Here is a 26,429-nt window from a genome sequence, read left to right on the forward strand (position 1 = left end):
TCTGAATTTCGACTGATTATTTAATTCTTATATATAATATATAAAATATTTAAATGTCTTATATAAATTATATATATATATATAATAAGAATAATTAAGTTATATAAATAATTTATATACTTTATATAAATAAAATATTTATTTTATATATTTTTTAATTATCTCAAATAATTAATTAGTCAAATTCAAATTGAATCGAATATTCAAATATTTAATCGGATTCGATTTCGAATATTAAATTTTAATATCCGTCAGATACCAAATTGAATTCAAATATCAAAATTTCTAATCAGATTCGAATTCGAATATTGCTTGATCCAATTCAAATTCGATCCGTTTACACCCCTAGATGAGACTCATACAAAATGAAAAAAGCATTTTATTGATTAACAATTTAACCAAACAATATTTCAAACTCGAAGAAATATCTATGTAATACTAAATTAACACCAATTCAAAATAGGTGAATATATGATATTGGTACTCCATGTCAATGAGGTGCCTAATTTAGTTAGTTATACACCAAAATCAACCTACTATATAATGAATTCTAAGTACAAGTAATATTCATTCTTCTAATTAGTCATCAACACAAGCCACCTGATCGATGATCGCCTTTCTTTTTAGTGCAAGTGACATGTTCGAAGCAAACACAGTCATTGATACAAGAAATCCATATGAAGTCAAGTATGCATAACAACTGGTTGAATTGGGTGTGGGTGAAGGGCCAGCCTACCCACTAACCACCTATACCTATTAATGGCTCGTGCATATATGTTGCAACCCAACCTAACTTATTCTTCATTTTCTACCTTCATGTCTTCATCATTGCATGTACATGGTATGAATGGTGAACATCAGTGTCTAACTTATTCTTATATTTTTAAAAAAAGTTCAACTATAATGCATTCGATAATATTGGATGTATGGTAAATCCAAATTTTTATATATGATATTAAAGTTTATTTTGGTTAATATTTAACAAAGTATATTTTTACGCTTAACAAGATGCACTGACCATTATATTCAATCAATCACATCTTTTGCTATCTAATAATGTAGATGCAACATAGATTTACTTTATGATTGATTTATTTGGGTGGTCCCAAAAATGCACAACCATGGTTACAACTGGGTGACAAACAAAATAAAACCTGGTTGATGTGGTACGTATTGACAATTTTGGCGCCTCTCTTTTGAAAAACACAAGAGACCAAATTAAGTAGGCACAACCTTTGTGAGCACACTAAGCACTTAATAGATATTTTGACAGTTTTCTAAGAAATTTGCTTTGAATCATTTCATGGTTAAATTAAGCACAACATAGTAAGTACGTTCAATAAACACTTAATAAATATCATGGTTTTGTAAACCGGATCGGACCAAGTGATCAAACAGGCTAACTTGGGAATCAGTCAAGTAACCGATTCCGTTTTACCCTAAAACCACTCTTGGGCAAAAAATCATTGATTTGGTCAATGACCTGCTAACCTGGGGGTCGAACCGTCTACCCAAACAATGGTTTTTGGTCATTTTATTTTATTTTATTTATTCATATTTTAATTTTTTTTTATATATTTTTAAGGTAGAACAGGTAGTTCACTCGAACTAGTGGCCAAAACAGTTATGTGTCTGGTCTAGTTTTTAAAACCTTGATAAAAAATATGATAACTGTCAAAAGTTGTCATTAGGGATGGGTGCCAAAAAAAAAAAAAAAAAACTAAGTGCTCATTGAACATGCTTACAATACTGTGCCTATCTGATCTAAATTGATACGTCACAAAATTTTTTGAGTGCATGCTCACCAAGTGTGCCTATTTGATCTGGATTCGAAAAATAATCGTTATCCTTGAAACTCTTGATGCCAGAATTGCTCTTCTTCTTGATCCAAGTGTAGGTTATGGTTCAGTAATGCTAAACTTTTGGGTTCACAATACATTCACACAATTGAACCTGGCTAAAAGAGTTTTAAAGGCTCCATTCGAGAAGAATGCAAATACAAATTTGTTCAGTGCAAGATGCAAATATATAATCCTTATATGCATTTCTAAACCTTGTATTTGTACTGATTTTTGGATTTGGGGCATTGGTAAATAACCAGCCAGGAAAGCAGTTAAATGGAGCAAACAACATTCTAATGCACCCGAACAGCATGAGGTGTGTTTGGCAATATGATTGATTTTGTTTTTTAACAAAATAGAAACAACTGCCACATCAGTAAAATCATTTACATAGGAAAATGAATGAATTGGGTGGATTGCAATTTGCAAGAAGGGTTGGGGTCAGACATTACCACCCTTAGTTGAACCACAAAAATTGCTTTTTTAGTGATTTAATTTTTGACTAAACAGTTCATTGTCATTAGGAGGGACCCTCATTTTTTATCAACACTGACCCCATGATCAAGAACGGATCTAGTCCCAACTCAGGGTTCCAACAAGCTGTGTCCCAATGGCCAAGACAAAGGAGATGTTCCCAATAAGACTGTTGGGACCGGTTGTTGGGACCTGATCTCTGCATGTAAATTGCACGTAGAGTCAAATTATATTGCTTATTGTCGTTTTTCTAAGGTTGGAATTATTCTAAATGAGTACAAACATGTAAAGACAGAAATATTTCTAGAATCCTATCAAGACCAACGTGTAGCATATATAACTGTGCAATTCAAAATTGGATCCCCTTGGAATATTGCCGGTTATTTTATAACTACAACTTCATAGTCAAGTCATACTGCCATCTTAAACCAGATCAGATCAGTTGGATCGATTCCCACTTACATTTCTCAAAACCCATCACAGGCGTTTGGCATCTTCAGATTTGGGTTGTGCATAGGGGTAACCGAACCGGTAGTACCGGTTTTTGAAAAACTGATAACCGGAATCAAATTGAAATCAGTCGGTTAATCGGTTCGGTTTGCTGGTTTTTTGGTTTTTTAGTTTTTATAATATATTATAATATATAAATATATAAAATAATATATAATATATAATATATTATAAATATAATATATATATATATATATATATATAATATTGAAAAAATGTATACCAGTTGGTTTGGTTAACTACCAGTTTTTTTATATTGGTTAACCGAAACCGAACCGATACCTTTGATTTTTTAAAAACACCAAACCGACCGGTTCAATTAACCGATTTTTCGGTTTGGTTTCGATTGGCTCACTTTTTCAATTTTTTTGCTCACTCCTAGTTGTGCATATCCTTACTTGGGGGTGAGTGAATATGAAATAAATTAAGCCAAATATTTGACTATTTAAGCTTGGTTCAATAAAAAACAAATCATAAGGCTTAGGTTTGAGTTTAGGCTCAATTTGAGTTAGAAATATTAACTTAAATTCGGCTGGACTCAAAAGTCTTATATAAGCTCAATTAAGTTTGATTTAAACTGATTCGAATCAAGCTTTTCATGGTCCAAATTTGAATGATTCACATCCACCTTTATCCGAACTCAACCTGCCTCCTCCAAGACATAAAATAATTACATGGGCCCCTAGTTGTTCAACCTTCTCTCCTGTGATTGAGACATAAATTGTGTTGGGTCACGTTCATTTGCTAATAAATTAGAGTTTAAATTCTCTCTCTCTCTCTTTCTCCATTGCAAGTGAGTAGAGGGCTACTATTGACTATTGAGGCATGACCAAAGGCGACCATAGCTTTGGAATGATGGACAAGGACAATTATGAAGGAAGGAAATGATGATAAATGATTGATTTTTATGTATGTAGCTTAGATGCCTACTCTTAATGCCATTTTTCTTTATTAGCTTTACTTGTTTTATTAGGTATCAACATTGATGGTTATATGTTGATCATTATGAATTTGTAAGAACTTCATAACAAGCAAAATAAGGGCCCATTTGAGAAGCTGGAGCTTTAGTCGAGTTGCTTTCATGGGTGGAGTTAGGATTTTTTCTTGAAGGGCCAAAAGCTAATAAATACATAAGTCGGGAAACGGGGAAAAATATAGGCTATGTTTGATTCTGTGGGCATTTATTGAGAAAACGTTGCTATATCAACGCTACATAGGCATTAGCGTTTATTGCAGATGAAGAAAAATGAAACAATTGTTTGGTTTTACTGTTTAACAAATAAATGCTTTGGTTTTTGTGCATGAGGCATGTGGGGAAACGTCAAATTCTTGTTTCCCCAACGCCCTAGTGTTTTTTGAAACCATATGCTGATGTGACACACTTTAATGGGTGTTAATATGAGATGGAGAGTAAAAAGCATTTAAAGTGAAGCCCAACCAAACAACAAAAATAGGAAATGTTTAAAATGAAAATGGTATAAATAAACATTTAAAGTGAAAAAGTACAAATAAATGACTTATCCATAAATATCACAGAACCAAACACATACATAAGAGGAATATATAAGAGATTGTGGGGAACATGAATTTCCTCACATCGTTTTCACAGCCTTTGCTGCCATGCATGAGAAACATCTTAATATTAGTATGATTTTATTCATGGGAAATATTTTCAGTGCACAACTACAATAGCTGTGATGACAGTGTGAGTTCGGATTTTGTGAGCTCTTCCCTTATTAAACATGGGCTATAGGCTGTCCAGATGGGTCCACCTTATAAAGCTAGAAGCTGCTCCATCAGGTACTTGGTGGTTTTGACAATTCAACCTTCAAATTTGGTTTCAGAGGTTCAGATTTAACTAATACCACTAAGGTTCTATTCAATAAAGTTGAATTTTGATTTTTTTTTTATCTCCGAAAAGAGGGAAAATTGGTTTTGAGAATAATTACAAGCTTTGAATTATGAAAATTTGCTTTTTTTTCCTATTTTTTTAAATATCTGAATGCAGAGAAGCTGTTCAAGTATCTAAATGCTAGGATGAATCTGGTTGCTTATGTCGGATCTATTAACACTAAATATTTTGTAATTTTTTTTGTATAATTAAATCTGTTTTGCATTAATTTTAATTAGTAAATAGTTAATTAGTTAATGCTAGGACAAATAAACAATTGAAAAATAATTATTTTGCTAAGAGGTATTACAGAACACACCAAGCATTTAGTGAAAAAGCTACTTTTCAACTTTTCAACATTTGGTGGTGCAATAAGCACTAGTTTATGAGAAGGTTTTCAAATTTCAATAATGGAAGCCCAACGTCCTAAGTTCGTTGGAAATGCGTCCTTCAATATCATAATATATGAAAGGAATCACTTTTCAAGCATTGATGTGTTATAAAATAAAACTACTTTGGTCCCATGAAAAGTTTTCAATTTTCAAAAATTGCGGACTTTTAGAAGAATGGCATCCATGGTGATGTTGCTTTGAAGAAGCTATATATTAAGAGCCCATTTTGAATGATTTATCTATTGAGCTGCATTGGCTAAGGTCATGTTTGGTTTAATTCTCATTATTTTTCATTCTTATTCAAGATGAAATTCTAAAATAAATAATAATGGATAAAAATAGAGAAAATGAGAAAATATTGCTATGAACCAAATATTTTTTTTCCTAAAAATGAGCTTTTTCAGACCGACAATTGTCATATGTTGCTCATTTTCATTCTTCAAAAAAAAAAAGTTGTGATGGTATTAATAAACCGCGCCTAGGTCTCCAACAGTTAATGTTTACTAGTTGGCATAGATGTTTTGTAAAAGTACTTTCATAAAAATGCTTTTTACAAAAGTACTTTCATAAAAGTGATTTTATAAAAGTATTTTTGTAAAATTGATTTTTTATCAATTTTTTGTAAAAGTACTTTTATAAAAGTGCTTTCTTAAAAATGCTTTCGCAAAAGTAAACATCTATGGCAACAGTTTTGTAGGCAGAGTTTCCTCAAAAAATGAAAATGAACTAGAGTGGGCATGATTATTTTTCATGTCGCAGGCTATTCAATTTTTGTGCTATGGGGCTGATTTTTTATTCTAAAAAGAATATAGCCCGTGGCAAGAATTTTGTAACTACACACTCTAATGTTATTTATTCTTGCCTAAAATGAGCATGAATTAAAAGAATGAGACCTAGAGCAGTGAAACAAACATGGCCTAAGTTGCTTATGAGAAATTACTAAAACTAGTTTCATCAGAAAATTGATTTGCAACTCATATAAGCTTAATTTTGGTTTCTTTTGGATTTTTCACCAAACATGATTTTATGGCTTTCCATATAAGGCCCACCCTTGTAATGCTGGAAGAAGCCACTCCATGAAAGCTCTCCTAAATGGGCATTAAAACTAAAATCGATTTCTAGGCTAAATTAATGCATATTGCGGCTTTTGGGTTTTGTTTTTTACCAATCATAGCTTCTAGGGTTTATGAGTAGAGCCCACCTTATAAAGCCAAAAGTCAAAGTGTGAAAGCCCTCACACAAGTGGAAAGAATAAAATAGTACATGTTAGACAAACTATTATTTTCCCCCAAGTGAATAGGTCTTGTTTGCTAATGTCCATGATTCTTATCCAACTACTTTTGAAAATCAGAACCACTTCGTTGAAAATTGAAATAAAAAACTATACAAGAACAGAAAAACCCAGGCTCTATTCATTGCTTTCCAACAAGGTTCAAAGCAAGGTTAAAAGTATTGACACAGGGAGTATTGGCCTATATCAGTACTTTTTTTAGGTTTTATTTATTTTTTTGAAATCGGTTCAGAGGAATTAGTTTAAGGCGGCCCGACTACCCTTTGAACCAGTGTCTGACCCGATACAACCCCTGGAGGGGCGTATCAAGAAGCTATCGGCACGATACGTATTAATACTTTGAAGGGGTATACAGGTACTACCTTTTTTTTCAGAATTTCAGAGGAGGTCCCTTTTAATGCTATTTAACTATTAAAAAACAAGTTTTCTCAAAATACCTTAAAAAAAAACCATATCAATCACCTACGTCCAATACAAGGCGTATCATCTTGTACTGCTTTCTAATGATGCTTTTTGGGAGTTATTTTCAAAATTTGGAATATTTCCCATTTATTCAAGGTATTAGATACTAAATGCATTATTTATTTTATTTTTTGAATTTGAAATTCGTTGTCAATTTGATGATGATGTAATGTGTGGAATTTGTTTGAGAAGTTTAACCTAACCGTGACTCTACGAAACCTTACTTTGCTTTAAAGTTCCCCCAACATTTTTTCAGATAAATCGTGCTACCAAGAGCAAGGTCTAGGAGATGAAGGTGATAACAACCAGCCATTATGAAGCTACCGGATATACCAAATGCCATTCTAAGAGATAAATATTCTAATGCTAAATATGGCACAAGGAATGAAACCTATCAAATGGATTTTAGAAAGAAGAAGAAGAAAAGGTTTCAATTGATTCTAACTTTTCTTTTGGTAGAAGATTTTCTAACCCAAATAGCGGTCTAATCGATATTTTAAAAACTAATATGGAGATGAACCGGGTTTTTCTATTTTTTTTTTTTTCATCTGGGCAAATCACAAATGGATTAATGATCAATTGCCCCCCGTTCAATGGATCAATTTATGATGTTATAATAATAAAGAAACTATAAGATTGTATTTGGTTGCAATGCAAATAAATTTGTACTGATGCGAAACTATGACAGTGCAAATGATTTGAGTGTAAATTATGACCTAATTTTGTTTCAAATTTTAGCTTATTTTGTTTGATTGCAATACAAATGAAGTAAATTAAGACATAAAGCAGAATAAAATAAAATCCAAAATAAAATTAAACAAAAATTTGCATTTTTTACATTTGCACTCCCATGCATTTATACTAGTGCAAATAAATTTGCACTGCAATAAAATACAACCTAAATCTCAATTACCCAATAATGGATCAAAACAATCCAGTGATTCAATTATTTGAATGGACCATTGTTAACCAATTAAACAATATTTGATTGATGATCTCATTCTCATCAAAGTGTTACTTAGATGGCAGTGGTAAAACTAGAAAAATATAGGAGTAAAAATGAAATTGTAAAGGAATTATTTATAGGTGATAAAATGAGAAAAAATAAATATAGTGGTAGATTAGTCACGTGTTCAGGGGAATTCGGATTGGCTGAACGCCATGATTGTGTAACGGGCTGTGGAATCAATGAAAATGTCCCCCACCAGTCATAGGGCCAACTAAGAGATTGAAAAGTTGTGGGTCATATGCATTTTATGACTGGTTGGGGCCTTATCATTGGTTCCACATCCTACTACACAGTCATTGCATTCAGCTAATCCTATCTATTATGGGAGACCGGAGTCAAGTATATTGGTGGGTGGTCTTTGCCCCTCCTCCCTCAAAAAAAAAAAAAAAAAAAAAAAACTCTAAGGTTCATCCAACTCCCAAAGAAAAAACTCCAAGTCTCTTGCAAGTAAAAAACTTAGTACACTGCATGTTAAAATTATTGTCCATAAATGTATGTTAAATTCATAGGGAAATGTTCCTAATATGCAATTAGATGCCTTTCTTTTCAAAGTGTATGAAGAGTTTTTGCTTCCATTGCAAATTTGGACAAGGCTTAGATGATGATGAGAAATCAAATCCAAAATCATGACCAGGTCACTTGGTCATATGTATAGGCAAGAACAATAATGGGTAGAAAATATTGTGGTAGGTTTGTGTTAGATATGGACTTGTTCATGAGCTAGGTAGCTCAACAAGTTGGCTTGGCCCGACCCATTCTATGTTGGGCTTGGACAAAGCTTTAAGCCTGCTGGCTCGGGCTTTGTCTTTCCCAAATAACATCAGCCAAATAATAGTGTATATATAATAAAAAATATAATATTATATATATATATATATATATATATATATATATAACTAATAACTAATAAGTATGGGAGATGTTCCCAATGCATGGTAGGATGTGCCTGTGAGGCGCCAAGTGTGAGGAGTAGTTCCGGTCCTGGGTATCAGAGAGGAAAAACAAACATGTGATTGAAGTTTCTAGAGGCTTGTTATTCTAGATGCATGTTCCAACTCGGTTTTGGGAGGATATTGCTTAAATAGTTGTATATCTTATTAACATACTTTCCTCGCGAACCTTACATTTCTAGTCTCCTAAACTTATTTTTCTTGATGAGGATACATTCCATCTTCCTCCCAAGATTTTTGGGTGTGTTTGCTTCTTTCATGATATGTGTCCTTCTATGCTGAAATTTGATCCAAAGTCTATCAAGTGTGTCTTCTTGGGATATTCTACTACCCAAAAAGGGCATTGTTGTTATGACCCTTGTTCTAGAAAAAGATATGTGTCAAAAGATGTCACATTCTTCAAGTCTACTCCCTTTTTCTCTGTCTCTTGTCCTTTTCTTCAGGGGGAGGATGTTACTGAAGATCGAACTCCCTTTTGTATGCCGATTCCTATAATTAATGTTGTCAATCCTTCTTCTCCTCCTCTTCCCTGTGGTCATAGTAGTCCTCCTCCCGTGCCTCCTCCTATTCCTCGGTCTTGGCATCAATGGTTCGTTAGACGAAGAAAGTTGATGACTCCAGAGATTGAATGTCCATTACAATCTGAACTCCCAAACTCAGGTAATTTAAATTCTGAACCTCTTTCTGTTTCCAATGCTTGTGTTGAATCTACCATTGAGCCTCCTCTTGTAGATTATGACCTCAATCTTCTTATTGCAATTCGTAAAGTAAGACAGACATGTGCTAAGTATCTTATTTCAAATTATGTCTCTTATGATACTTTGTTACTCTCTTATTGTGCCTATATCTCTTCTATTGCTTATGTTTTTATCCCTCACAATGTTATTGAGGCAGTGCAGTTTCCTCATTGGAAGGATGTTATGAACCAATAAATGGAGGCACTAAAAAAACAAATATGGGAAATTGTTTTTCTTCTAGAAGGAAAATTTTTTGTTGGATGCAAGAGGGTTTACACAATGAAGCATAAAGATGAATGCTCAATTGAAAGGTACAAAGCTTAGCTTGTAGCAAAATGGTACACCCTGTCTTATGGCATTGATTACCAAGAAATATTTGCGCCAGTAGCTAAGATGAATTCAATCCAAGTTATCATGTCTCTTGTTGCCCACTATTCTTGGCCCTTGTATCAAATGGATGTTAAGAATGCCTTCCTCAATGGAAACCTTCAGGAATAAATTTATATGGAACTTCCTCCAAGAGTGAATGAAAGGTTTGTCATTTGAAGAATTCCATTTATGGCTTTAAACAGTCCCATTGAGCTTGGTTTGACAAATTTAGGAAAGCTGTCTTAAAAGTTGACTTCTCACAGTCACAAGTTACTGTTTATTAGGAGAGCAAATGGAAAAACAACTATGTTGATAGTATATATTGATGATATTGTTATCATAGGGGATGATATCTTTGGGATTACTGAACTAAAACCTTTCCTTGCTACTGAATTTGAAATTAAGGATCTCGGAAATCTCTGGTATTTCCTAGGGATTGAGGTAGCAATGTCAAAGAGGGGCATTTATATTTCTCAGAGGAAATATGTCATCGATTTGCTTCGGGAGGTAGGAAAATTGGATTGCAAACCGGCTGAAACTCCAATTGATCCCAATCATAAGCTAAGAGTTAATGATGGAGATGTTCTTCTTAACAAAGGTATGTGTCAAAAACTTATTGGTTGCCTTATCTACTTGTGTCTGACTAGACCAAATATATCATATGCTATGAGTGTGGTCAACCAATACATGCACAAGTCTACATCCTTTCATATGAAAGCAGTGAATATAATACTTGCCTATTTGAAGGGATGTCCAAGAAAGGGGATATTGTATCCTAATCATGGGCATCTGAAAGGTAGATGCCTATTATGGTGCTAACTGGACAGATTCTATTGATGATAGGCGGTTTACTTCTGGTTATTGTACTTTGGTGGTTGATAATGTTGCATCTTAGAGAAATAAGAACTAATCGATTGTAGTTTGATCTAGTGCAAAGGCAAAGTACAGAACTATGGCACATGGAGTATTAAAATTGTTGTGGTTGAAGAAGAACTTGTTGATAGAAATGGGAATAAAAATTAATACTCGAATTATATTATATTGTGCCAAGTTGTCATAAACATTGCTCACAAACCTGTTCAACATGATTATACAAAGCACATAGAGGTTGGTCGACATTTCATTAGAGAAAGAGTTGCTAGTGGAGAGATTTGTCTACCTTATGTGAGGTCTAAAGACCAATTGGCTGATTGTCTTATTAAAGTTGTTCCCAAATCAAAGCTCATCAACAATTTGAACAAGCTAGGCATGATAAATATCTATGCTCAGCTTGAGGGGGAGTGTTAAAGAGTGTGAGAGCATTTTTGTTCTTTTGTGTCTTTTTTGTATTTGGACGCCTATTCAAGGGTACATTTGTAATTTTGCTTATGAAGAAGAAATGAAAAATCTCTTGGTATGAACAATGCCACATCAACCATTCTGGACACTTCCTTCTTCTTTTTCTTCTCCTTCTCCTCCTCCTCCTTCTTCTTCTTCTTCTTCTTCTCTCTTCAACATCTCTAAACTTTACAATTGAAAGAAAGCTCACTAGCTACATCCCAGTTAGGGGTAACCCCTAACTAGTTGAACTAAATGATTTATTAGTAATAACCTTTTCACTTCAGCCACTTAAGCTATTATATAACGGTCTTCACCTTATGACATCATGATTAGAGGTGTTTATCATATGGTTCAAATCATCAAACCAAATTGAGCCAAACTATAATTTGCAGTTCAAATTGGTCTAAACTTGAAATGGTTTGGTTTGGTTTCTTGAGTTTTAGAAACCAAATCAAACTATAAATCATAAACTGAAGCATATATACATGTATTAACATATAATATATATTATATCAATATTATAATAAATGACAAAATAAATTCTGAAAGCACTCTCTCATTCTAACTAAACTAGCATACCAATTACAATAATTCAATGATTTTATGGTAATTAAAAGATAACATTGTTATGTATGCAAGTATATATATGTTATTTGAGTTTTCTAACTTGGTTAAAAACTTAAAATCAATAAAACGGTTTGACTTTACCGATTTGGTCTGAAATTATTCTCAACCGCACCAAACCGAACCGTTGCGAGTCCGTGAGCCATGAAAATAAACCACACGTGAGGCCGTAACAACCACAAAACGGTGAACATAAGCCACACGTGATCCCATGACAATAATACCCTTGTAGATCCACTAAATTACCATTCTCAAAGACTTAAACAAGTTTATGGAATGGTATTTTAGTCAATAACAAAATTACGTGGTAACGCCAAGTAAGCAGGTACACGTGCGAAGTAGCGATGGGATTGGGAACAATACAAAACTGAGAAAATCGATACGGTGAAGAGAGAGAGAGAGTAGATTTTGACTTGCGACGATCTGAACTGTGATTGATCTCCGGGCCACGGTATAAATGGTGGGGATGTTCCACACTTCACTTCCATGTGAGCTCTTCCTTTTTCTTCTGTCTCCTACCTGTATCTCTCTCTCTCTCTCTCTCTCATTTCCTTCTCTGCGAGAGTCAAAAGAGTGGAGACCAGAGCTTGAAACGAAATTCTATAGATGACCTTACGTTTCCTCTCGACCCAAGTAAGCAGCAAGCGAGATCGAAGCTCTATTCCACTCTCTGCAACTCTAATGGCGGATCTTCGTTCACAAAAAAAGTTCGTTTTTACTGCTCGCTTTTCCTTTTTAACTCGTTGTTGACTGCCATAAACAGTGGCAGCTGCAAATCATTACTTATACCCCTGTGTCGGAGTAAAGTTAGGGTTTCTGAAGTGGGTTTTGTGCTTGTATCTTGTTAGAGTAGATTTGATGATGGGAAGAGGAAATACCAATATCTAGGGTTTCTAATTCAGGAGGCGAGCTGGTATTGGTAGATTCGGATGATAGGTTCGGAGGAGTTATTGGAAGGTTTTCGATTTTGGATGATCGGTAGGGACTGGATGAGGGAGTGGGGAGTGGAATGTGCTGAGAAATGAGGTTTGCGGTGTATGAGAAATGGGGTGTGTACTTGGTAGAGAGGTTTCGTCTCCCCCGGCTTCTGAGGTAAAGGAGAAGGGGAGGGGGAAGGAGAAGGAAAGGAATCTCTCTGTCTCGTCGTGGAGGAAGTCACAGGCGGTGGTGACTAAGAACGAGAGTGCTGAGGTTCAGAATGTGGGAGACCAGAAAGAGGAGAAGCAGGGTGGGGGTCAACGCCCAAGAGGTGAGAGGAGAAGATCCAGGCCGAATCCGAGGCTGAGTAACCCACCCAATCATGTGCAGGGAGAGCAGATCGCTGCTGGATGGCCATCTTGGCTCTCCGCCGTTGCCGGTGAGGCGATCAAGGGATGGACTCCTAGGCGGGCAGACACTTTTGAAAAGCTGGACAAGGTATGTCCCTTGCTTCCTGCACTGAGTAAGTTTCTTTATTCGGTTGTGTCTATGAATGCAAACCCTGATTCCCCTTTTCTTAGATTGGTCAAGGAACTTATAGCAATGTATACAAGGCTAGAGATACTTTGACGGGGAAAATTGTTGCTCTGAAGAAAGTCCGGTTTGATAACTTGGAGCCAGAAAGTGTAAAATTCATGGCAAGAGAGATTCTCATCTTGCGTCGGTTGGATCATCCCAATGTTGTAAAGTTGCAGGGTTTGGTAACTTCAAGGATGTCATGTAGCTTGTACCTTGTATTTGAATACATGGAGCATGATTTGGCTGGACTCGCTGCAAGCCCTGGCATTAAATTTACAGAACCCCAGGTTAAAGCCCACCTTTCTGCTTTATTATTTGTTGGCGGTTAATAACGATATTTTTTTGGGAAGTACCTTTTTTTTTTTTTTCCTTGGCTCTTGCTTATTCTGTGTACCTGGATACGGCAGGTGAAATGCTATATGCATCAACTATTGTCAGGACTTGAGCACTGTCACAACCGAGGTGTATTGCACCGTGACATAAAGGGGTCTAATCTCCTTCTAGATAATGGAGGAGTACTCAAGATCGCTGATTTTGGGTTAGCTTCCTTCTTCGATCCCAACCACAAGCAGCCCATGACCAGTCGCGTGGTCACTCTATGGTATCGGCCCCCCGAGCTTCTTCTAGGAGCTACTGACTATGGCGTAGGCGTGGACATCTGGAGTGCAGGCTGCATTCTAGCTGAGTTATTGGCCGGGAAGCCTATCTTGCCTGGGCGCACAGAGGTGACAAAAATAGTGTTCTTATTCTGTTAACTTTTATTTCAATTCATTATTGAGAACTGTCTAAGCATGTTTTATGTTCCTATGCCCAAAATTTCTTCACATGCTCCTCTTTCCAATCAAATAGGGAAAAGGTTGCAGATTTCATGTTTGGGCCTTTTTTATTTCATGCTATTGGATTCTGTTCTTTGCTGCATCTTATCTATTCTGTTGCCACCATTTTTGCCTATTTGTGAATGTATCAATTGACACAATATCTGTGGAGTTTTGACAGCAGAATTATATTGATATGGCAGCTGTGTAGTTTTGAATCTTTTGATGGAAAAATTAAATAGTATAAATGAAAAGTTTGCTTTTAAGCAAGATGCAAGCTTGAGCTAGTTTTAACAATCTAATTCTAGGAATATGCCTTTAATACTGATAATATTATATATAACATTCCAGGAATATTATATTTTTTCTCCTAATTCGAATTAAAACTCTTCTCGAACATGATATAAATGAAAATTTGGCTTTCCAGACCATTTTATCAGAGAGATATATGCCTTTAATACTGAGAATACTATATACTTTCTTCCTGATGTAAACCAATGGATAGGGCATGCACGGTCCAACTCCGAAAGCATTAGCAATGGTAATCTAAACCGAGAGGAACATGGGAAGAAGGGAGAGAACTGGCCGGGCTCTCAGAGGAGCTGCCTACATACCTATTGGTGAGGGATTATGTCATTGTAGTTCGTTGGTGATGGAATTCCAGCAAGGAATAGCAGAGAGCAATATGGCGATGATTGTAGAGGGAGCAAAACTGGAGCTAGGCGGAAAAGGCCGTGATTTGAATGGAATCAGAGAGAATGGGAGAAGAAGGGAAAAAGAGAGTGAATCTGAATTGTTTTGGTGTGCCTAGGTTATGGAAAGTTCTTCCACCGATTTGTCTTTTGTGACTAGTCTAGAATCTTTTGTTGCTTCAAGTTAATCTGAATTGTTTTAAGTATTTTTTCTTGTTCAGCAACTAGAATAAAGTTTTAAGTATGAAAGCTTGTTTGATCTAAAATGGTCTAGTTTGACCCAAGTTTGCTTCAGGTCAGCTGGGTTTATGCACTTATATAAATCTATTGCCTCACACCTGATTTGAATGAAAGTGCTTGTTGAATATGAGAGTAAGATGCAAGTTTACAGAATTTTGGGTGTAATGTGACGTTTTCTTGTGTCAAGTGGAAAATGTTCCTTTTGTTGCTTTCTATGCAAGTTATGGAATATTGAAAGCTTTTTTTCTTCTTTTCTAATAAGGTAAGTATACTTCTATTCATGAATGCCAAAATTATAGAAAGTATAGAGCCCATGTACATTAAGGCTGTGTACAATAGGATTTACAATCAGAATCTGTATCTTATGTATGATAACCTATAAGCAAGTTTTAGAAATCACAAAAAATAGGTGTATGTGATTCCTTTGGATTCTTTGTGAATTGATAGCTACAATAACGAGAGAGACTTGAAAGGTAGAAGATGAAAGGGTGGATGAAGAAGCTTTACGTGGCACAAAAGGATTGGTGATTTCGAATTTTGCAAACACTTGCACTAAAATGGATAAGAAAACTCTGGAAAACATGAAGGTGGGGGTAGGTGGAATGTCAAAAGCATGGAGAACAAGGCATCAATAATGGAGGGTAGTAGATCTGTGGGGATCGGATCTTGGCTAAAATTATGTGGCAGGATCTGAGAGGCCAGTTGAAACCAGGGTTGAAGATGGGTGGCTCGACATGGTTCGTTTGCAACAGGGCTGGCAACCCCGAGGGCAAAACTGGGTTTGACCTAGTTTTTACCCCAGGAGAGACCTTTCAGGATGAGATTACTCTTACTCTAGTTAATGTTTGTCTTGCCCTTAATTCTCCTCAACTACCACCTTGATGCCTTAAATAACCTCTTGAGGGGTATTTATAGTTGCTCTAATGTTTCCTCCCCATTTGTCCTTTTGTACACAGTGGAGGGGAGGGTTGGTAAATGTTCTCATTACACCTACCCCCTACTTAGGGTCCTTTCGCATAGATAGTCCTTTTCCAAGTTATCCCCCTTAATCTTTTACGCCACCTTGGTTTATCCATTAATGGGCTTCGTCCTGGTGTAGTCATAACGGGTTATAAATGCCTATCACCAACTCCGTGCTAGTCATTAAATGCGGATCAACGTGGCATGACTGCAAGTTTCCCCGTCCTGCCAAACCTTACTTGGTTCATCACGCATCAGGGTTTCATGCACCAATTGACTTGTAAGTAGACAATGGTTCGCTCCTTGGCCTCTTCACCCGGTTCATGTGCTGAGTGGGACTGCATTCCATTAATGTGTTGTCATTCAGTTAGAACCGAGCCTCTCCCATTGTCCCATCGTTTGTCACGTGTTATGCTGCTTGCCCTTGGATGGCTAGTCTCGATTTAGTTACAACATTAGCCCCCTAACAACCAGACCACCTCAAGGACCCAAGGTGGTGTGGTTGTCACTTCGCCTTCGCTTTAGGTCTCCACAACTGGATAGGGTTCTATATCCAAGAACTTGGATACATAACCTCATTCGAACCTTGATGCTATGTCTTTGTAGGAGCAAATGGTTCGTACTTGCACTTGGGTTAACTGTTTCAAGGGTGGTTTGCCTGTCTGAATTGACAATCTCAAGGGTGGTTAGCCCATGCCCGAATTGACCATATGCAGGTGGTTATCTCGTGCCCAAATTGACCATCCATGGGTGGTTAGCCCGAATTGGTGTTAGACGAACAATTGTGTCTTTCCCAGGCACCCTTCGTAGGCATCGATTGTATTAATGATGCCCCTTGCCTTCCCGCACTTCACTCGTTATAAATGGGGGTTAAGGCGAACTGGGGTAAGTGCCATTAGACAAATGTCATTGCTTCTTTCTTTACGATGTTAAGTCTCATGTTGCTCATGTTCTTCTTCGTGGCCTCAAGTTCTTTGAGCCGTTGCCGTCTGCGTCAAGACTAACCACCCGCAAGTGGTCAATTTAGGCATGGGCTAACCACCCACAAATAGTCAATTCGGGCATGGGCTAACCAACCTTGAGATGGTCAACTCAGACACGAGCTAACCACTCTTGAAACGGTTAGCTTAGGGGCGGGTATGGACTAATCGCTCCTAGGAAGGGTTTGAATGAGGTCACATATCCAAACTCTTGGAGATAGGACCCTATCCAAGTGCTATTGGAGATCTAAAGGCGAAGTGACTAAATTGAGACTAGCCATCCAAGGGTAGGCAACGTAACACATGGTAGATGATGGGACAACGAGAGAGGCTCGGGTCTGACTAACTGGCAACACATTAATGGCATGCGAGTAGTCCCACTCGACACATGAATCGGGGTGAAGAGGCCAAGGAGCAAACTTTTGCCTGCTTTCAAGTCCATTCGTGCAAGAGACCTCAATGTGTGATGAACCGGGTAAGGTTTGGTAGGATGGGGAGACTTGTGATCATGCCATGTTGATCCGCATTTAATGATTGGTGTGGAGTTGGTAGTGTGCATTTATGACCCGATATGACTACACCAAGACAAGGCCCATTAATGGCTAAACCGAAGTTGCGTGAAAGATTAAGGGAGATAATTTGGGAAAGGACTATGTATGCGAAGGGACCCTAGGTAAGGGGTAGGTGTAATGAGAACACTTAATTAAGCCCTTTAGCTTGTGAAGGGACTTATACAGTGAGTTTAGGCAGTGTTGATTTGCAAACAAACCTCAATATCATGGATGAAGTTAGTTTCAATATAGAAATCTTGTTTGTAGGAGAAGAAAAGACTAATGCCATACAAGCTTCTGAAGCCGAGGTAGGGTAGAGGGTTAAAAAAGATGCTCATTCTGCTGTGCAAGCCACTCCCATCATTATCAAGGGAGCTAACCCAACGAAGCAGTGCGGTCTGGGAGTTAGTGCATAGGGGCTGGTTAAATGGGGTTTGTTTGTATAGAGACTTAGCGAAGTCTAGTGGGTTTGGTTTGAATAGGTTCCTAGGGTGAAATGGATTTGATTGAAACAGATCAAAGTGAGTTTGCTTAGAATTGGTTTAGTTGGTTCTAATAAAGTTGGGATGGTCGGTGTGATCCTAATAGGTGTTGGTGAGTATTAAGTCTTTTGCTTGAAAGGGTTTAGATTAATGGGAGGTTGCAACTCTGTTGTAACTAACGTTTGCTTGGAGGGAATTGCAGCGGGTTCAAAGGACCTAAGTATGTTGTTATGTTGAGTGAATGTTATGGTAAGTAGGGCTGAAATGGGAGAAATTGCTGGACTGATTTGTATCAAAAGAAAAAAAGATGAGGTTTGAACAAGGAAAGATGAGGTCATTCTTCTTCTTCTTGTTCTTTTACCTAATTAATTCATTCATTTTGCTTTCCTTCATTTCTACATTGATTCATTGATTATCATTCTCGCATTCATGCATGCATTTGGTAAGGGGCCTGCTGAACGAAGACCCCCCTAGTAAGCTCTAACAAGAGATCCTCTGAACAGATGGATTATTGATTCAGCTATCTCTTGCTTCCAAAGATGGAAGGGAAGGCCTACCACTCAAACCAGTACTCCATCTTGGACATAGAAGTCCTTTGAGTTGGATGATGGGTTCCATTTTTCAATTGTAACTGCCCCAAGATCATGTTGAAAACTAATTGCTGATTACTCCAAGCTGTGTTCAACCAAGTCTAAGACAGCTTTACAACTTTCAAAGGGAGTTAAAATGAACAATCCTCTTAACTTCAGGTGTCGTATCAATAGCTTTTGTAATCCTCGTCCAATCAACATTCTAACTATTCACCTGGACAACGTATTTGTTCTCCTGTTCTTCCTTTCTCATATGAGCTATCAGCCTACCCTGTCCATCGCTTTTTGCCATGGCCATGAACTATTGGTTTGTATACTCATCTTTCTCTTCTTTTCTGATACTCTCTTCTCTCTCTCTTAGAACTACAGCGGCCTGATCCCTTGCCAGAGAGTATGTAGGCAGCCCCTCCGGGGGCTGGCCACTTTCTCTTCCTCCTCCTCTTCTTTCACCTTTTCCAGTTCAACTGCCTAGCCAATCCCTCAGACTTAGGAGTACACACCACCATCTGTCCACTGCCTGACCGCCTTACACCTCTTATTTCAACTACTTAAACCCCAAAACCTATTAAATCTGAATAGAAAGTTAGAAACAACTAAACACAAGAACCACCTAGAACCTAATCCAACCTCATTCAAAAAGACCTCTCTTGTGTTCTTATTTCTTCTTTTATTGCTTTCTTTCTTTCCTTCCTTCGTTTGTTCGTTCATTCTTCTTGTTATTTATTGATTCATTCATTTTTACATTGATTCTATCATGAATTCCTTCATTCAATCATATGCATTTATCCATTCCTTTGTGCATTTATGCATTTGCATTGAAGCATTGATTGATGATTCGTTCACTATTCATGCATTCTTTCTCACATTAATGCATGCATATGAATACATGTGTGAAAGCATGAATGATTATGAAGGAATTAATTATGCACCTGTTAGATTTTAAATGTTGAAGGGTATATTATAGATGCTGACCATAGTTGTCAAAGCGATGCCTAGGCGACAAGGCGCCCTTTGAGGCTCACCTCGCCTAATCGCCTAACAGTTTTCTTCTTCCTACTATAAAATACTTTTTTATTCATTCTTTTTTGAGATTATAATTATAAAATAAATATTATTAAACTAAAATAATCATTTTGTGTGTTTATATACTGATTTCTTTTTATTCTTTTCTTATTTATTAGGGTTTAATCAACGCAAACATTGCTAAATGCTGTATTGAACCCTCAAAGACTTGAAAACCTGACTTCTTCTTCTTCTTCTACCAATACTTTTTATTTTCTTCTTTTCCTATAACAAAAATAAGGGTTCTTCTTTTCCTATAACAAAAATAAGGGTTCAGCCCCTATATTTTTTGAATTTTATTTTCCTTCTTCCTTTTCTTCTCATGAATATGTTGATTTTTTATACTTTAATATGAAATTTATACTTTTCTTATGAAAATCATGAATAATTATTAAAGAAATATGGCTATGGTACCTAGGGAACTGCCATAGGATCTATGTTTTTAACATAAAAAATCCATCACCTAGGCGACTAGGCGCCCCCCAGTCGCCTAGCCTCGCCTTGGTGCCTTGAAAACTATGATGCTAACAAACAGTAGGTGCTTACATGCTCTGCGAGAAATATTCAATCCTTTGCACTGGGTTGGATTCAAACCTGAATCAACATGCTGTTGTTCCTGTAGGTCCTTATGTGGTTGATCTTATTTGTATATCTCTTGTAAAAGAAGAAATTATGAAGGCTGCTAAAGTTTTCTTCGCCATTAACCATATTGTCTTCTGCTATTCAGGTGGAACAACTGCATAAAATCTTCAAGTTATGTGGCTCCCCTTCCGAGGATTATTGGAAAAAAGCAAAGTTGCCTCATGCAACCATTTTTAAGCCCCAACAAACATACAGACGATGTATAGCAGAGACATTTAAAGACTTCCCACCATCATCATTACCACTTATTGAAACTCTCCTTGCAATTGACCCAGCTGAACGCAAGACTGCCACAGATGCATTGAGGAGCGAAGTAAGTTCTCTTCTTCCAATTATCATCCAATGTTATCAATGGGGTATAGCGATGATTAGTTGGTGCCTAGGTGTTGACTAGTCAATAAAAAAGATATTGTTCTATATTTAAGATGATGCAATCTCATATATAAGTTGATATATGAGATAATCACAGCCTTGGATTTCCACAAAAGATACAATCTTGACCATGGATGTTCCCTTTATTTGTGGGGACTCCATATCAACACACTAAGATTAGAAGAAAACTTGAAAGAACTTGTAGCTGCCTTATATTATTTTATGATTTTTTCTAGTTTATATTACTATCATTTAATTATATTCCATCACAAGTATTTAAAGTAACAACATGATTATAACAAAATGAAAATATATTTTACATTATTTCAAATAATTAGAGATACAGACAAACAAATAAAGCTTTAAAATGTCTTTGTGGTTGACTATTCGACCTAGTTGATGCTTAGTCATCCTAGGTGACCATATCATGGGTATCGACTGACTAGTTGGTCATACAGTTGGTCTGGCCCTCAATTAACTATTGACTAGTTGATACTTTGATAAAACTACTATCAACCTATAATATTCACATTCTGTTTAAGTATTGTCTTTACAACATGGTTAACTAATAATTTTTTATAAGTATTGTTAGAACTAATCATTAGAAAATTAAACATGGTTGTTAAAACTGCCTATAAACTGGACTGTTCACTGAGTGTCTCCTGAGGTCATTGTGTTTTTGTTTTATGTTATGCCGGGGAGAAATAGACAACACAAATTTTTTATGTTTCAAGTTTCTAATATTGCATCCATGTTCATTTTCATGCCTCTGACCAGAAATCATGTTTTCTTTTGTTATCCAATCGTATTATAGATGTATGCATGTGCCTGTAATCTGTTTACCATGTCCCTAGTATTATATGCAATCCTATCTGAAGGATAGAACTTCAGTCATGTTAGCATCTCTTGATTGTAGACTTGGGGGTCATTTTTGGCTTTTATGTTAAATCTTAGGCTAATATGAGAACATTTGTCTAAGACTGGCCACTTAGTGCAAGGAAATGCCAAAAGTTAAGTCCTTATCAGGTCTACCCCTCCCAATACCACATATGGGGTCCTTTGTTTATTGAGGACTTGCTGTACTAACAAAGTTGCATTATGAAATCCGGTGTCCTTACTTCAGATGTTTTGGAAAGATTGCTGAAGTCCATGCCAGGGAATATGAGCCATGATGGAAGTTCTAGAAGCTACCAAGCCCGTTTATTTTTTATGCCAATTTTCATCTTTGGCTGTTAAATTCTCATAGGTTGTGGTTTTGAGCTGTATGTCAATTGCATCTTATCCTATTTTGCATGCCAGCTTCGTTCTAGAGTTGCAGTCTTATGACCCTTATATGAAAAACGAATTCAATAGAATTTCAGATTATTCAATTCTAGCAGAATTACTATCCTTGTTACATGGATTGAGGTTAACAGAATCGTTGGGATATAAGAATTTGATAATTGTAGGAAACACTCAGGTTATAATTCGATGGATGGAGGGACATGAATCAGGAATCTGGACATTACCTACATACATGCAATAAAGGACGCAAGATTATGGAGTGGAGCTAGATATTCTATATGTATTCTAACCTCTTCTTTTAATTTAATAAAATCTTGTTTGATCTGTTACTGATCAATAAGGCATAAAAAGGCTATATCATGGTTCCTCTTAACTAGAGAACCCTCCTCTAAGGTTTCTGATTTTAGTACATTACACCCATCTCTCCTGTCAAGCTAATGCTTCTAATGCGGTAAAGGTGATTATGGTAATTTCGTGACATCCTACATTAAGCAATTAATATTTACTCAAAAATTATTTTCTGCCATCAAGCAATTAATATCCTACATTACAGCACATTATATTTTCTTACTGGTGGAATGAAGGGAAAAACAACTAGATTCCATTAAATAGTTTCAATTCTGTTGGAATCTCCAGAAATTTCATTGTTAAATTATTACCTTTCACTTCCAAAATGCAAGTATACAAATCAGATAAAAAACAGTGTTTTGTTCATCACTAAAATTCATTTGTTTTAGAACACACACAAAAACTATGAGTTTCATGAAAACCCTAAAAAGAATTACAGGAGAATAGTGCAGGAGCGCAGAAGTCATCTATTTTGGGCTATGCTGTAATTTTGCTGTTCCTTTTGGGAGAGTTAAGAGAGTTTACCCCTCCCTGCTTCTGTATCTGTTTCATATCTTTTTTCATCAACGAAATGGTTCTGTTGTTGACCAACAAAAAAGGACAACAAAACAACACAATGGGGTTAAAAGGAAGGACATGGAGGAACAGAAACAGAGGCAGAAGAGAGCTCATTTTTTCACACCTTCTAACAGCTACCCTGGGAGAGAAATTGTGTGCCCTTGATCCTTATTGTAACTTTCATGGTGTGTGTGTGTGTGTATGAACCATTAAGCAGGTTTTAGAGCAGCATTGACATTTCTATGGAAGCAGGGATCAGTCTTGAAATTCTGACCGATCTCATGAATTAGGCACTTAAGGTACCTTTACTAAGTGCCAATTTGCCCTATATGAACCTGTGTGGCTTATTAGCTCCCCTTGTTTTCTGAACTGCCTTCTGCACTAACTGCTTATACAGTCAGTTTTATTACATCTCTTTTAAATGAAGCAGATGGAAAGATAGTTTGGATTCATTGATTAACCTGACTGTAGTTTTCTGATAGGATTGAATGCATTTTTTATCAGAAAAAGCACAGCTTGGTTAAAATTAACCTGACTGTAAAACAGGTTTGGTACCTCTGCCTTAGTGTATGCGTGGCTTTAAGTTCTATCCATATGGTTCAGATAAAGAAACCAACTTGTCCATCTTTTTGTTGACATTTTTGTCTTAATGTTTTTCCCCACACGATTCTTAGATTAGTTAGAATTCGAATATTTTGTTTTTCTATGGGGGATCATCTTTATTAAAACCTTGGGTTTTATTTTGCAGTTCTTCACAACCAAGCCTTATGCCTGTGAACCTTCAAGCCTCCCGCAATATCCTCCAAGCAAGGAGATGGATGCTAAGCTACGGGATGAAGAAGCTAGAAGGTGTGTGGATGATTCTAGATTTAAATAAAAACATGTGGCATCCGCTCATGATTATGAGTCTATATTTAGTGGGTCAAATGTATTTTTCAGAAAGCATGTAGAACCATTGTGAGTGCATCACAACCATTGTTGTCAAAACTCCTAATCTAAGGTGGTAATAACTCTTAGGATGCCTCTGTGATGTGTGATGAGACCCAAACTTTGGTTGAAGCTACTCCCCATAGTATAGAATCTATACATTGCAGTGAAGCAGAAGAAAAAAGTAGTTTGGTTGCAATCATGGCAAGAAGCGTTGTGATAAGAGGTGCACAGTGCTAGAATGATATTATAGAGAATGGCCTAGCTACCTCATTTTTGCTTTGGTGGTTTCCTACTCTGCTAAAAACAAGTTTATTTATCATGCACTACCTTCTCTATGCTTTTGTTAGTTTCCTCAATGCTGTCTTCTGCTGCTCTATCTTGGTTTTCTGAAGGGGTATTTGAATGGTTATAGCTGTAAACATAGTTTTGCATTCCTGCTCTTCATTGCATACAATCTGACTCAAAGGTGATGATGATGATTTTGTAGGCTGAGAGCTGCTAGCAAAGCCAATGGTGATGGTTTGAAGAAAACCCGTGCTCGTGATCGAGCTGTCAAGGCATTTCCTGCTCCAGAGGCCAATGCTGAGCTTCAAACCAATCTTGATGTATGTCAGATAAGCATAAGCTGCTTCTTTCAACACTGTTTTTTCATCATATTAAAGATTTCAAGTTAAATAGTGTTTGTCTATACATATTTTGACGTTAAAATTCTACAAGTGGTTTTCTAGAGAACATGGAATTGTAGTTGCTCTATCTGTTTAACTTAAAATTGCTATCAATTTTATTTTACAACCAGAGGCGTCGTCTAATTTCACATGCAAATGCAAAGAGCAAGAGCGAGAAGTTTCCTCCACCACACCAGGATGGAGCCCTTGGCTTTCCCTTGGGTGATTATGATGGTCCTACTTTTGATCCCCCCGATGTCCCATTCAGTTCCACAGCATTCACACATTCAAAAGGGCCGGTCCAGACATGGTCAGGTCCATTGGTGGAGCCAGGTGCTGTAGGTGCTCCAAGACGAAAGAAGCAGGGTGGTGGTGGTGGTGCTCGTATCAGCAAGGGTAAGGAAGGGATTGCATAAATTTCCAGTCTTTGCACATTTATTCCATATAAAGTATTCTCAAGGATGCTGGTGCCGCTCCTGAGAGTGAGGATGAATGCTTATTACATATGTTAGACACCAAAGTGTCTTCGGCAGATGATGCAGAGAGATGTCCTTCTATATTTTTTCTTTCTTTCTTTTCCATTCTTTTTTCCCTTTCTTAATTTTTATTTTTATTGGGTGGTGGTGGTGGTGGTGGTTCGGGGGGGGGGGGGTTCAATGATGGGTCAGGGGGAAAGCTTTCATTAATATGTATATCTTGATTAAATGACAACTTTGTTTTGAAAACTGTACTGGATCAAGTGGCTAGGATAGTGAAAATGTGTAATAAGCAAGTCATGTGTTCCAGTCATGTTCTGTTCAGGTGATGTTGTAATCTTGTTAGGGACTCCAATCGTAAATTCGTAATTGAATTACTATTTTTGGTGTTGATAACCTTTTGTAGTTCTGGTGCAGTAGGTAGGGGCAATGAGAATCCATTGGTTGTGCGTGCGCCTTCTGAAATGGCAATATAGTGAATATCTCGATGAGTTCGGATCGTCTGTCCACCTATTTGTTTGAAACTCAAATTTAACGGAGTTCAGACTTAAAAGCATTAAATTTTATTAACCGCTCAATTTTAAAGAATCCCTCTTTTCTTCTTCCATTTCCCCGCCACTACCACAACCAATCGCCGCCGCCCCTTTACATCACCGAACCGCTCTCTCCAAACAATCGGAACTGGCGCTGCATCTCTTCTCTTCTCATTCCCTCTCTGTTACTCGCAGTTCTTCCAGACAACTGTCGGTGCCGCAGAGATGCCTATACAGCACCCTCTTTTTCTTATTCCCTCTCTATTCTCTTCAGGTCTTCACGAATATCCACCGCCGTCAGAGATGCCTCTGCAACCCAACTAGTTCTACTACTCGGTTTTGCACTAGTGTGGAAAGAAAAATTTGCAAGGCGCTCTACTTATGTCTTCTGCACTACTGCTTCCAAGTCTTCGACTCTTGTAAACTGGACTAACTACGTTGGTATCCTGTGTTAGAGCACTTGATTAACCCATCTGAATTTTGGGAGTTCTTATAATTGGCATCTCAACTCTTGTAAGCTTCAGTTCAGCCATTAATTTTGAGAGAATTAGGCCCTTTCAATGGAAAATATATATCCATTAATTTTTATGGGAGAAACTAGAAAGAACCATATAAATAACCTTTGAACTATCCTCAAGGCTCAAGTACAAGCAAATTCATCTAAAACTAGTACAATACAGTATGCATAAACCGATGTACATAGAAGACATTTGATTACCAAGACAAGACACCGGAACAACAATGACAATGGCGAAAAGCAAACACGGTTTCCTTTATTTAGGTTACCACCAGGAATGACCACGATGCATCTACCACAATCACCCAGTTCGTAGTGTTAGTTCCTTGATTCCCATCAGCTGCTTTCTCTCCAATGCTTTGAGC

At 36.8% G+C, this 26,429-nt stretch overlaps 1 protein-coding gene across 1 annotated transcript; it reads left to right on the forward strand.

Annotated features, from left to right (window-relative positions):
- Nucleotides 1–12,261: 12,261 nt before the first annotated feature.
- LOC148867382 (putative serine/threonine-protein kinase At1g54610) lies at nt 12,262–25,410 on the forward strand. Its single transcript, XM_088974173.1, has 7 exons — nt 12,262–13,286; nt 13,370–13,654; nt 13,775–14,092; nt 20,467–20,694; nt 23,692–23,792; nt 24,361–24,478; nt 24,670–25,410. The coding sequence occupies exons 1-7, from the start codon at nt 12,915–12,917 to the stop codon at nt 24,952–24,954; spliced, it is 1,707 nt and encodes a 568-aa protein (XP_088830299.1). The 5' UTR covers nt 12,262–12,914; the 3' UTR covers nt 24,955–25,410.
- The last annotated feature ends 1,019 nt before the right edge of the window (nt 25,411–26,429 follow it).

This window comes from Nelumbo lutea, chromosome 3 (assembly GCF_056320005.1).
Source record: "Nelumbo lutea isolate HS-2025 chromosome 3, American lotus-T2T, whole genome shotgun sequence".
Lineage (NCBI taxonomy): Eukaryota > Viridiplantae > Streptophyta > Magnoliopsida > Proteales > Nelumbonaceae > Nelumbo > Nelumbo lutea.